General features: G+C 56.0%; 1 protein-coding gene across 2 annotated transcripts in view; it reads left to right on the forward strand.

The window, feature by feature from the left end:
* BAK1 (BCL2 antagonist/killer 1) overlaps positions 1 to 10,960 on the forward strand; it is a 14,256-nt gene extending 3,296 nt beyond the window's left edge. For both annotated transcript variants that reach the window (XM_042013465.1, XM_042013466.1), the window contains exons 2-6: positions 1,234 to 1,339; positions 4,979 to 5,114; positions 5,194 to 5,337; positions 7,895 to 8,075; positions 9,171 to 10,960. In XM_042013465.1, the coding sequence (XP_041869399.1) occupies positions 1,264 to 1,339; positions 4,979 to 5,114; positions 5,194 to 5,337; positions 7,895 to 8,075; positions 9,171 to 9,272 (639 nt within the window). In that variant the 5' untranslated portion in view covers positions 1,234 to 1,263 and the 3' untranslated portion in view covers positions 9,273 to 10,960. The remainder of the gene's footprint in view (positions 1 to 1,233; positions 1,340 to 4,978; positions 5,115 to 5,193; positions 5,338 to 7,894; positions 8,076 to 9,170) is intronic.
* The last annotated feature ends 1,764 nt before the right edge of the window (positions 10,961 to 12,724 follow it).

A 12,724-nucleotide genomic window follows, 5' to 3' on the forward strand; every position in this document is an offset into this window, starting at 1 on the left:
ATATATTATATATTATATATTATATATTATATATTATATATTATATAATTTATATTATATAATATATTTTTTATTTTCTATTTTCTATTTTCTATGTTCTATTCTATAAATTATGCATTATATATTATATAATATATATTAAATATTAAATATCGAATATTATATGTTATACGTTATATATTATTATATAATACGTTATTATAGAATATTACAATAATATATTATCATGTATTATGTTATATATATTATACATTCTAATACATAATATATTATATTATGTATTCTCATATATTATTATATTATATATTATTGTATATTATATTTAAAAATATACTTTTATAGATAATATTTTGTATTTTTGATATTTGGTTTTTTTATAAAGGAAGTGGCACTCCCTTTATTTTTGTCCAGGGTGCAATTTAACTTTTGGGCTGTCAGGAACTGGGTCTCATTCATGAGTTCAGGCTTGGTGCACATCAGGAAAGTGCCCAGCTCAGGCCTGTGGAAGTGTGGGAATGTGCTCTGGAATGTCGGACAGCAGCGAGGAGCTGCCCTGATCCCGTTAATCCTGACAGGAACTTCCTGGCCTCTTTCCCTGGCCTCGCTCCCAAACCCCTGAGGGCGAAGGATCGGTGCTGAGCCCTGAAGGGCAGGTTTAGGATACCTCTGAACTTCAGGGGAAAGCTGAGCTTTGTGTTTTGTTCTCATTCGGTTTTCTTATTTTCTGAGAAGCGAAACGTAAAGAGCAAGAGGAATTGGAGGAAATTGGAGTCCTGGAGGAAATCAGGGCTCATCTCTCGTAGATGTCATGGCAGCACGGCAGTCACAGGTCGCAGAGGGAGGTTTTTGTGCTGGACTTTTTGTTCCAGCCCTTTATGAGGCTCTGTGGTCTGGGCTGTGGAAGGGCTGGTGCAGCCCACAGCTCTCTCCGAGCAGGATGGAGCCCATTTCCAGCAAAAATGGGAAGGAAATCCAGTGGGATGGGGAGGTGAGAGGTCCCTTTCTTTGCCAAATGACATCAGCCATAAAAGCCTCGAAGAAGGGGAAGCCAGTGATGTAACGTTGTACCAGGCAGAATTCTCCTATGCGTACAGTCAGGAATGTGTAGGCCAGGAGGGAGGAGCCAGGGCTGGCAGGGATAAAAGCAGCTTTTCCGAGCTCTGCCAAAGGGAATTCTTCGGGCTGTGAGGGATCACAGGGCTCCCGTGACTCACTTCTCCACCGCCCTTGCAGGTGAAGCTGACATTCCCAAACCTCTCGGCGATGGCCTCAGGGAATGAGGGGGACCCTCAGCGGCCGCTGGGACGCCAGGGGAGCCACAGGCGCAGGCTCAGCCCAGGTAAAGGGTTCTGGGGTGCTCAGGGGAGGGAGAAGCTTCAAACTTTTGGGTTTTTATTCATTCCCCTGCTGTGTTCCTTTGGCAAGAGGGGATTTCCTGCTTCAGATCACCTCCGACTGAACTGAATTGAACTGGGAGGTGCTCAGTGCTTTTGGGACATGCCAGGGGCTTGGAGCATCCTGGTCTAGTGGAAGGTGGAACTGGGTGGAATAGGGTGAGCTTTAAGATTCTTTTCCATCCAAAAAAGTCAAGGGTTGTGTGCTTGGTATTGGATGATCAGGGTGGGCAGCAAGGTGGGGTTGGAAGGCACGGAGAGGAAGTGCTGGGAGCTGCCTGGTGTCGTGTATTCCCTTCCCTGAGCACGAGACTGCGGGAGGAGTTTGGGGTTTAAATCACAGAGGAAAACACCCTCGGTCTCAGGCAGTCTGGGTGGTTCTGGGGTGACACCAGGCCTCGAGTGCCCTGGCAGGGCGGTGGTGATGAGCTGCAGCTCGCCAGGAGCGGGGTCACTCTGTCCCCGTGCGAGCCCAGCCCAGCCCCTGCCCCGGTTAATGGGCAAAACTGGGAACGGGGCCAACAGGAACCCGGGAAAACCCTCAGCTCCCGGCTCATCCCAACAGGAGGGAGTGTGGGACGAGGTGACTCTGCTGCTGCTGTGCAGGTGAGGGGTAAATCAGCTGAGTCAGCTCTGTCAACACCCGGGGCCGGGAGCTGCTTGGGATTGGGGCGGTGGAGCTCAGACCCAGCTCAGGGCTCTGGCACTGCCCTGACAGTGGGATTTCTGCTCTGGTCTTGCCTGGGCTCCTCTCCCTCTCTCAGTCCCATTTGTGCCAGACCCTGTGGTTACGCTGGAAGGAAAATACCCCATCCTTGCCGTGCCAAAGTCCAGGAGGGGCAGAAATCCACAAACAGGAGCAGCTGTTCACTGATTTCCTGTTGAGGCCGGAGAGACACTGATGTGAAAACCAGGGAGAGATCAGAGCCTGAGCTCTGAGCATGCTGGGTCACAGCCCCAGTTCCTGTTTTCCTACAGACACTTACTGGCAGTCTCAGCATCCCTCTGCTTCCCAAAACTCAGGGGGAGTCGGGAGGGATTCCACCTCTGGAGTTTGGAGGTGGCAGAAGCCTCATGGGCTCCAGTGGGAGCAGGGATACGCAGCTTCCACGGCACGTGCTGTGGGATTGAGGGATGGAAAAAGGCTTTGTCGCAGGGATTGAGCCTGGATTTCGTTGGGGGCTCTGCTTGTTTGCCTGTGGATGCAGCAGAGATTTCTCTCCTGTGCAGGGATTTGTTTGGGCATCGTTGTGGGCTCTTGTCCTCCTTGGCTTGGGCATGGCCAGGGTGCTGCTGTTTGTTCCAAGGCTGGAAGGCACCTTCCTCTCCTGGTGTTTTTAGGATGTTTTAGGTGTTTTTAGGTGTTTTGTGAATGAAGGCAGGAGTTTCCTCCTCCTGGCAGTGTGTGATGGAGAGGAGGAACAACTCTGCTCACCAACACCAGAATTCCAGCAGCTTTCTCTGAGCCCAGTCCAGATCCTGGAGCAGAAAAATCTCCCTTTTTGAGGGCTGAGTTCCTGTCTCACAGCCCAGGCTGCCCCTCAGCTCTGCGGGGAGGCACTTGGGGGATGCTGCTCCTCCTCAGGGTGGGAAGGTGCTGGTCCTAAAGAGCAGAGGGAGGGGAAGGTTTTGTGTTGTGCAGATTGCTCGGGGACAGCAGTTGTCCCTCTCCCTGCCTGGCAGCTCCGCTCTCCAGCGGGATTATGCCAGCACAGTGCAGTCCCCCTGACCACCCTTGGATCCTTCATGGAATTGCTATTAATGGATAATAGGGGCTGCCCAGCTTGGTGGGATCAAACCCAAACCCAGCAGCAGCAGCTGCTCATCCCACACTGGAATTGCAGCTGCAGTGAGGTGGAGCTGGGCTTCCCTGGGGGCAGAAATCTCCAGAGGCTGCTCTTGCTTCCCGGGGCTGTCTTCTGTCTCCAGGCTGCAATCTCCCTCTGTGCAGGGAGCTGATCCCTGTCTCCTGGGCTCCAAGGGATGGGGCCAGGTTTCACCAGTCCCTGTCACTGTCTGGAGTGGTTATTTGGGTGTTTGGGGCTGACGGAGATTTTTGGCCAGAGCTGCCGGTTTTTCCCACAGCACAGCTGCTCCCGGGAGATGGGAACAGTGAGAAGTTAAGGGTCTCACACAGAAATGCAGGTGTTGGGTGTTTGGGACTCTCTGGGTCGGGCAGTGCTGGGGATCCGGACAAGAGGGTGTGGATCCCAATTCTCTGTGAGCTGGGGATGGAGGGAGCAGCCACGGAGCAGATGTGGAGCAGCCACAGAGCAGACGTGGAGCAGCCATAGATCAGCCATGGAGCAGCCATAGATCAGCCATGGAGCAGCCATGGAGCAGCCACGGAGCAGACATGGAGCAGACATGGAGCAGATGTGGAGCCCCTGTGGAGCAGCTGTGGATCAGCCACAGAGCAGCCATGGAGCAGCCACGGAACAGCCACGGAGCAGCCACGGAGCAGCCATGGAGCAGCCATGGAGCAGCCATGGATCAGCCAGGGATCAGCCAGGGATCAGCCACAGAGCAGCCATGGAGCAGCCACGGATAAGCCACGGAACAGCTGTGGAGCAGATGTGGATCAGCCAGGGATCAGCCATGGAGCAGCCATGGAGCAGCCACGGATCAGCCGTGGAGCAGCCACGGAGCAGCCATGGAGGAGTTTCTCCCTCCAGAGATCCCCGAGCAGCTCCAAACCTCCCCTTGGCACTGCTGGCACTGGGAATCCACCAGGCAAACGCTGATTCAGATCCCTGGAGTGGGAGAGATCCCCAGATGGTCCCAGTGGGTGCTGGGAGTGGCACCTGTGGGAAGGGGGAGATGTGTCCTCCTGTCCGGGTGTTACTAAAAACAGCTCCTGGCATAGTCAAACCCAGGGGTTATTTGGTTCAGCGATTTCCTCCTTTGTCTGGCCGAGTGTTTGCCCTCCTCTCCCTGAAACTCTGACTCAGTTGGTTTCATTTTCTGCCTCTCATGGAATGTCACTGGTTCCCAGAAGTTGAAGGGTTTGTTTGCCACCAAATGAACCCGTGCCTGAAAACAAAGCACAACCCCTGCAAACAGTGACAGGGGCTGTCCTTCCCGTCCAGCTCTGCTGGCGTAAGATGAGCACGGCAGGTCTGTGCCACCCCTGCACCCAGCCAGGACAGGGAGATGGGACCAGCTGGAAAACCCTGTGAGGAGAATTTGGTGTGTTTTGGGGGCTTGGGGACGGGGTTTGTGTACAGCCCGGGGCAGGAACAGCTCAGGTTGGAAATGCAGATCCCAGGTGCTGGAGAGCTGCATGGCCAGGCTGGATGTGTGGGATGGTGGGACAGGGTTTGGCTGCTGTGGAGCTGCTGCTGGAGCTGCTGTCCCCCAAGGACAGGGTGATCCCCAAAGCCACACTCCCACAGGATCCCCCACTCCTGCACCTCCCCGGGTACCTCCTGTACCTGGGCTGTGTCTGGGTGCTCTGTGAAGGGAGCTGAGCTCTGGCCCCACCTCAGCACTCCCATCCCCGACAAGTTTTTATCTTGGAAAAGAAACTGAGAATGGAGGGAGATGAGTTTGTCCCTTGAGCTGTGTCCCTCCTGCTTCTCCAGAAGGCCACGTGGCGGAGGAGGCCGAGGAGGTGTTCCAGAGCTACGCCTTCTACCGCTACCAGCAGGAGCGCGAGGAGCGAGGGGCGGAGGTGCCGCCGGACCCGGAGATTGAGCAGATCCAGCAGGACCTGGCGAGGTAAATCCCTGTCCCCAGCCCTCATCCCAAGCCAGGCCACGCTCCAGAGCCTGCCCTGACTCCCTGCTCGCCCCAGCAGCACCGGCAGCCAGGTGGGGCAGCGCTTGGCCATCATCGGGGACGACATCTGCAAGCGCTACGACACCGAGTTCCGCACCATGCTGGAGTCCCTGCAGCTCACCCCCGACAACGCCTACGAGCACTTCACCAAAATCGCCTCTAGGTAAAGCCTCTGCAGCTCCTGGCATGGGCTGGGAGCTTTCCCTGCAGGAGAAAGGAAGGGAGGTCAGGTGTGGTCAGTGCTGGCAGTTAAACCCCTGCTCTGTCCGTTCACGCTTCACCCTCTGGCCCTGGCCAAGCTCCCGGGATAATCCCTGTGTTTTCTGCCTGTCTCCTCCTCCTCCTGAGCACTGCTCAGATCATCTTCCCCTCCCAGGCATCCCAGTCCTTGCACAAGTGGCTGGGGTCAGTCAGGGGCTGTGCCTGGAACACCCGGCCCGTGACTGTCCCAGCTCCCCCTTAGGGGCACAACCAGCCCTGCCCCTGCGGCTGCTCCTGCTGTCCCCTGCTCCAGGCTGGGACATGCCAAGGAGCCACCCCAGCCACAGGCTCTGGAGATGGGATGGTCACAGAAATCATGGAATCATGGAATGGTTTGGGTCAGGAGGGACCTTGAAGATCCTCTCACTCCAAACCCCCTGCCATGGGCAGGACACCACACACGAGAGCAGGTGGCTCAGGGCCCCCACCCAGCCTGGTCCTCATGGATACCTCGGGATGGGGGCTGCTCCTCGGGCTGGCAGAACCTGCAGGTGACACCCAGAGACTTGTGCAGGTGATACCCAGAGCCTTGTGCAGCTGGCACCCAGAGCCTCGTGCAGGTGACAGCCAGAGCCTTGTGCAGCTGACAGCCACCCAAAGCACACCAACAGGCGAGGAGTGAGGGCACAGACCTGGAAAACTTCCTGCCAGGACTTCCCGAGGTCCAGGCTTGGATGGAGGAGGCATCAGGGGGTTCTGTCAGCTGGGACAGCAGGACACGGCAGGAGAAACGTTCACCCAGGTCACGCAGCCCCGTGGCACAGGCAGCATGGGTCACTGGGTTCCTGTCACTCCTCTGAGCACTTCTGGCTGTGACAGCCCTGTCCCCGTGCCCCCTGCTCAGTGTTTGTGTCTAATTCCTTCTTTTCTGCAGTGTTTGTGTCTAACTCCTTCCTTTCTGTCCTTTTCCTGCTCCCCTCTCCGGGAAGCCGCGCTGGCTGAGGCGGCAACGCACGCAGGTAAATTAACCCCTGTCCCTGTCCTGTCCCACTCAGGTAAATTAAATTAACCCCTGTCTGGCTCCTTGTCACACTCAAGTAAATTAAATTAACCCCTGTCCCTGTCCTGTCACACTCAGGTCAATTAAATTAACCCCATCCTTCCCCTTGTTACACTCAGGTCAATTAAATTAATCCCTGTCTTTGTCACACTCAGGTAAATTAACCCTTGTCACACTCTGGTAAATTAACCCCATCCTTCCCCTTGTCACACTCAAGCAAATTAAATTAACTCCTGTCCAACTCCTTGTCACCCTCAGGTCAATTAACCCTTGTCACACTCAGGTAAATTAAATTAACCCCATCTCTCCCCTTGTCACCCTCAGGTCAATTAACCCCTGTCCCTGTCATACTCAGGTGAATTAATCCCTGTCACACACAGCTGAATTCACCCCTGTCCCTGTCCTCGTGCCACCTCCTCTGTGTCCCCTCCCAGGCTCTGATTCCCTCCCAGGGCTCAGCACAGGCAGGGCCCACCAGCCCAGGGCAGCAGATTGAACCACAGACTCTCGGTTCACTCTTTTTATTATTTTTTTTTATTCCCTTTTTCCCCCTCTTGCTGGAAACCGGGAAAAGCACCTTCCAAACCTGGTCTAAATCATCAGTGCCAAACACTGCAGGAGCATCGAGTAACATATTTTGGAGTCTCTTTCAGCCACAAAATCCCCATGTCTGTGTGGCTGGGATGAGCACAGCATCCCCAGCCCTGCAACCCCAGGATCACGGAATGGTTTGGGTTGGGAAAGCCCTCTCAGAGTCCAGAGCACTGCCAAGGCCACCACTAAACCACGTCCCCAAGGGCCACAGCCATGTGGCTTTTAAATCTGCCCAGGGAGGGTGTTCTGGCAGCTGTGCCAGGGCTGGAGAACCCTTCCAGAGAAAACATTTTCCATAATATCCAACCTGAACATTCCCTGGTGTAACCTGGGGCCGTTTCCTCAGTCCTGACCCCACTGCTCAAGATCCCCTGGGCTGGAAAACCCTTCCAGTGACAAGATTTTCCCAAACATCCAAACTAAATGTTTCCTGGTACAATTTGGGTTTGTTTGCTCAATCTTGACTGCGCTGCTCGAGATCCCCCAGCCTGCGCAGCTGTGCCAGGGCTGGGCAACCCTTCCAGTGAAAAAACTTTCCGTAATATCCAACCTAAACATTCCTCAGTCCTGACCCCACTGCTCAAGATCCCCTGGGCTGGCCAACCCTTCCAGGGAAAAAAATTTCCATAATATCCAGTGTAATATCCAATCTGTTTGAGTTCCCTCAGCCTGGGCAGCTGTGCCAGGGCTGGAGAACCCTTCCAATGAAAAGATTTTCCCTAATATCCCACTTAAACATTCCCTGGTGCAACCGGGGGCCGTTTCCTCTTGTCCTGCCCGCACTGATCGAACTCCCCCAGCCTGGGCAGCTCCGAGCTGGGAGCTCCGGGCAGGGATTCAGGGATCACCTCGGCTTTTGTTGCAGCCTGTTCGAGAGTGGCATCAACTGGGGCCGGGTGATCGCCCTGCTGGCCTTCGGGTACCGCATGGCCATGCACGTGTGGCAGCGCGGCGTCAGCGGCTTCCTGCGCCGCATCAGCCGCTACTTCAGGGACTTCATGCTGCAGAACCGCATCGCCTGCTGGATCGCCCAGCAGGGAGGATGGGTGAGCAGGGGCAGGTTTGGGGCAGGGGGGCTGGGGGAGTCAGGGATTGGGGGTCAGGAGGGTGAGAGTTTGGGAGTCAAGGTGGCAGGGTTTGGGGGTCAGGGGTTGAGGGTTTGGGGGTCAGGAGGGTGAGAGTTTGGGAGTCAAGGTGGCAGGGTTTGGGGGTCAGGGGTTGAGGGTTTGGGGGTCAGCAGGGTGAGAGTTTGGGGGTCAGGGGTTCAGGATTTGGGGGTCAGGGGCTCAGGGTTTGGGGGTCAGGGGCTCAGGATTTGGGGGTCAAGGTGTCAGGGTTTGGGGTTCAGGGGTTCAGGGTTTGGCAATCAGGAGGGTGAGAGTTTGGGAGTCAAGGTGTCAGGTTTTGGGGGTCAGGGGGGCAGGGTTTAGGGGTCAAGGGGGCCGGGGGACCTGGGGGAGTCAGGGATTGGGGATCAGAGGAGTCAGGGGAGTCAGGGTTTGGGGGTCAGGAGGGTGAGAGTTTGGGGGTCAGGGGCTCAGGGTTTGGGGGTCAGGGGTTCAGGGTTTGGCAATCAGGAGTGTGAGAGTTTAGGGATCAAGGTGTCAGGGGTTGGGGGTCAGGGGTTGAGGGTTTGACTCTCAGGAGGGTGAGAGTTTGGGAGTCAAGGTGTCAGGTTTTGGGGGTCAGGGGGGCAGGTTTTGGGGGTCAAGGGGGCCGGGGGAACTGCGGGAGTCAGGGATTGGGGATCAGAGGAGTCAGGGGGTCAGGGTTTGGGGGTCAGGGGGTCAGGGTTTGGGGGCCAGGGAAGCTGGGGGAATCAGGGTTTGGAGGTCAGGGTTTGGGGCTCAGACGGGCCAGGGGGTGTCAGGATTTGGGGCTCAGGGGGTCAGGATTTGGGGGTTAGGTGGTCAGGAGGGTGAGAGTTTGGGGGTCAAGGTGTCAGGGGTTGAGGGTCAGGGTGCCAGGGAATACAGGTTTGGGGGGCCAGGGTGGTTATGATTTGGGGGTCAGGGTTTGGGTTAGGGGGTCAGGGGTGTCAGAGCTTAGAGGTCAGGGGGACCAGGAGGGTCAGTGGGGTCAGGTTTTGGGGCTCAGGGTTTGAGGGTTGGACTGACCCCACCATGTCCCCTCTCTGGCAGGTGGCCGCGCTCGACCTGGACAACGTTTACATGAAGTACATGCTGATAGCAGCCGTGGTGGCGCTGGGGCACCTGGTGGTGCAGCGCTTCTTCACCCGCTGACGGGCACGGGGCCGGGGGAGCCAGGCGCTCCCTCGTCTGCTCCACATCCCCCAGGACAGGGGGATCCCAGGAACCTCCAGGAGAGAGCCTGGCTTGGAGCTGGGACCCTCCTGCCACAGGGTCTGGGGTCTCTGCACCCCCAGGAGAGGACTGGGGAGAGGGGGGGCTCTGCTTTGTTGTGTTTGATGCCTCAAAGAGCTGCTGAGGAGGGGGCAGCGCTGTGAGGGGGCATCTCTGGGATGGGGCATCTCTGGGATGGGGCATCTCTGGGACCCTGCAGCTCCTCTGGAGGAACAGAGGACGGGACAATGCCACAGTGGCAGTGTGTGACAGTGCCTGTGTGTGCCAGTGCTGGGTCCTGCACCCCTTAGGGCAGAGCAGAGCCCCCTCCCCATCACTGACAGCCCCATCCCCCCGTGTCTGAAGGGTGATCCCAGCCCTGGCTGCTCCAGCTGTTGGAAATCCCAGAAGGGACCAACCAAGCGGCGCTGCTCCACCTCCCCCTGCTCCTGAGCCCAGCACTGGAGCCTTTCCCAGCTTTGCATGGACATCCCGACCCTTTTCCATGGAAACCCTCCCGGCCTGGCCCCGGGCCGCTGTTCCCTGCAGCTCCTGGGGACTCAGGGCTGTGGCCCCGTAGCCCCCCTGGGCTCAGGGGCTCCGAGCTGGCACAGCTGGGAAACTCCAGCAGCTTCCCGAACACTAAAAACCTGCGGGATCCTGGCGGTGGGGACGGGCAGTGTCCTTGCCCTCCTCCTGGCCACCAGTTGGCCTCCCTGGCTCTTACTGGGAGGCACTGGAGCTGCAGCCCATCCCTGGAGCAGCTCCATGCCGGGACCAGGCTCTGCTAGGCAGGGACTTGTCCTGGTTCTGTTCCTGACCGATGCTCAAGTGATTTGGGGGCAAGGAGGGGAGCCAGCTCCTCTCTCCCATCCCAAACCTTCCTGATTTTTGCAAACCAGGGGGTTTCAGCTGCTTATTCCCTGTCCTACCCGAGCTCAAGATGAAGGACCCCTCTCTCTTCTCTCCTTGCCCAGGCTTAGCAGGACCAGCCTGAGTTTTAACTCTCACATCTCTCCTGTCCCTGCCTCTTTTTTAACAGAATTACAAACTTTTCAGCCTGTTTCTGTATCTGAGCTTGTCATTTTGCTCCTGGCTGTTCCTGCAGGATCCCTTTTCCCTGGTGAGAATGCTCGGGGCTGTGCTTTAGAGAAAAGCATTAAAATATTTGCTGTTTTATTCCCATTCCTGCTCGGATGTGTTTGCCCCGTGCAGGGCAGCACAACCCGGCCGTGCTCAGGTTTTGTGCCCCCCCTCCCGGCTCACCTGAGCCCCGCTGGCTCCTTTGTCCCCTTGCAGGTGCATTTCTCCCCCCAGAATTCCCGTTCCCATCCTGCCACCCCTTCTCCCAGCTTGGGATTTCCTCCAGTTGAAAGCCTTTTCTCTGCTCTGAACCAGTTTAACCAGTACGACCCGCGCTTCACCCCCTCCTCCCCAGCTCCTTTTTGGGTGCAAACACCACCAGATGGAGCCTTTTGGCCACGATGGGCACGAGCCAGCGCTCGTTATTTCCCTTTTTTCTCCTAATCAAGCCCCTCGATTGGCAAATCATCGCCGGTTCTCTGCTGTGTGTCCAGCGGGACTTTCCAGAGTCCTTGGAAAAAATAAAAATCAGCTTTAATTCTCTACTTCAGCCACACTCCTGGAATTCCAACGGGTCAGGGAGAGCTTGTGCTGCTCATCCTTTATTCTCATTTCCCAGCTAAAGCTTCCCCTCACAGCTGTGAGGCCGTAAAGGATCTTTTTCAGATTTGTGGGATTGGATTGAGCCTTAGGGAAGTCCAGGACAGACGGGAGAACTTTTCAATAGGTGCTCTACAAAGGGAAAATTCCACTTTATCCGTTTTTCTCAGGGGATTTGCTGAGGGAGGATTCTCTCAGGGTGTCAGTGCCTCTCCTCCCTCTGCTCTCAGCTCTCCCAGCCTTGCTGGCACCGGTTTCTGGGTGGAAAAGAGCTCGAACTGGGGCTGTGGGAGTGCTGAACTGGGGCTGTGCCCCGGCCCTGCATGGCCACAGCCCCGCTGCCTCTGCCAGTGCCACACCAGGGAAGGAAAAGGGGCCTGGGGGCATTTCCTGGTGCCAGGGGCTGCCCAGGAGGGGAGTTCAGGGCATGGAGATCCAGAGAATTCCTGGTCCGGTGGGAGGGCTGGCAGGACGAATTCATCCAGGAGGATTCATCCAGGAGAATTCATCCAGGAGGTTGGGATGGTGCATGGAAAAGGGGTGAGAGCCCAAAGGAGTTTGATTTACTCCTCTTGTGCCTATTTTTACTCCTTTTGAGCCCATTTTTACACTTTTTGTGCCTATTTTTACTCCAATTGAGCTGATTTGAGGGTGTTTGTTTCAATCCCACCCTCTCCCAGCTCTTCCCTCCTGGATGGAGGAATCTGTCGCAGCTCTTTGAGGCTCAGAGCCACCTCTCCAGCCCTTCCAGCCCTTCCCCACACCCTGAGCCGCCCCTGCCAAATCCAGGTGCCCCAGGACGCTGCTCAGGGCCGGTGCCAGCTCTGCGTGAAGGCTTCCTACTTGAATCCACGCTGTCACTGTCACCTCCGCTCCTTCCTTGCCCTTTTCCTGGTGTCCGAGTGCACAGTGTCCCCTCCCCAGCCCTCCAGGAGGACCCAGCTGTCCCCCGGCGCTGCAGGAGCGGGGACAGGGCACTAAAGGACACTTTGTGGCTCTGGAAGGGTGGGACAGGGACTCAAACCTCCTTTTTCCAGCGGGACAGGAGAGGAAATCCACAGGTTGTCCCAGAAGGAGCAGGGAGATGGGGAAGGAGCTCCCTGCAGGTCACCTTTGAACTGTGTGGGACACGGTGGGGTGGCTTTGAGCTGAGAAAAAAGCGAAACCAAAACCATTTCTTTTTACAAATAATCTGGTTTTAAATGATGTAATATATAAAAATGTCTATCTGTGGCAAAATAAAAATGGTACACGGAGTGCAAACTCATCCTCTGGCTGTGTGCAGGGTTTGCTTCCAGAAGCTTCCAGGAGCTTTGCTCCTCGCTCCACTAATCTGCAGGAGCTTTCCAGCCTCAGCTGCCTCCTTAATTTTGGGATCCCAGGTCCTCTTTACCTTTTTTCCTGCCTGGAGAGCTAAGAGGGAGGGAAATCTGCTGCTGCCGCAGCTCCTTGTGCCATCCCTGAGAGCAGAGCCTTTCCAGGAGAGGCTGCGGGGAGGGAGAGGGGAGGTTTTGGGATGGAGAGGGAGGGTTGGGATGGAGAGGGAAGGTTGGAATGGAGAGGGAGGGATGGGATGGAGAGCAGAGTTTTTGGGGGGATAGAAAAGGGGAGTTTGAGGGATGGAGAGGGGAGGATGTGGGGATGGAAGAGGGAAGATTTTGGGGATGGAGGGGGAATTTGTGGGGATGGAAGAGGGGAGATTGTGGGAT

The sequence above is a fragment of the Corvus kubaryi genome, unplaced genomic scaffold (assembly GCF_017639235.1).
Source record: "Corvus kubaryi isolate FWS band 111438036 unplaced genomic scaffold, C.kubaryi_AGA036_p1.0 split1-37355, whole genome shotgun sequence".
In the NCBI taxonomy this organism is placed as follows: domain Eukaryota; kingdom Metazoa; phylum Chordata; class Aves; order Passeriformes; family Corvidae; genus Corvus; species Corvus kubaryi.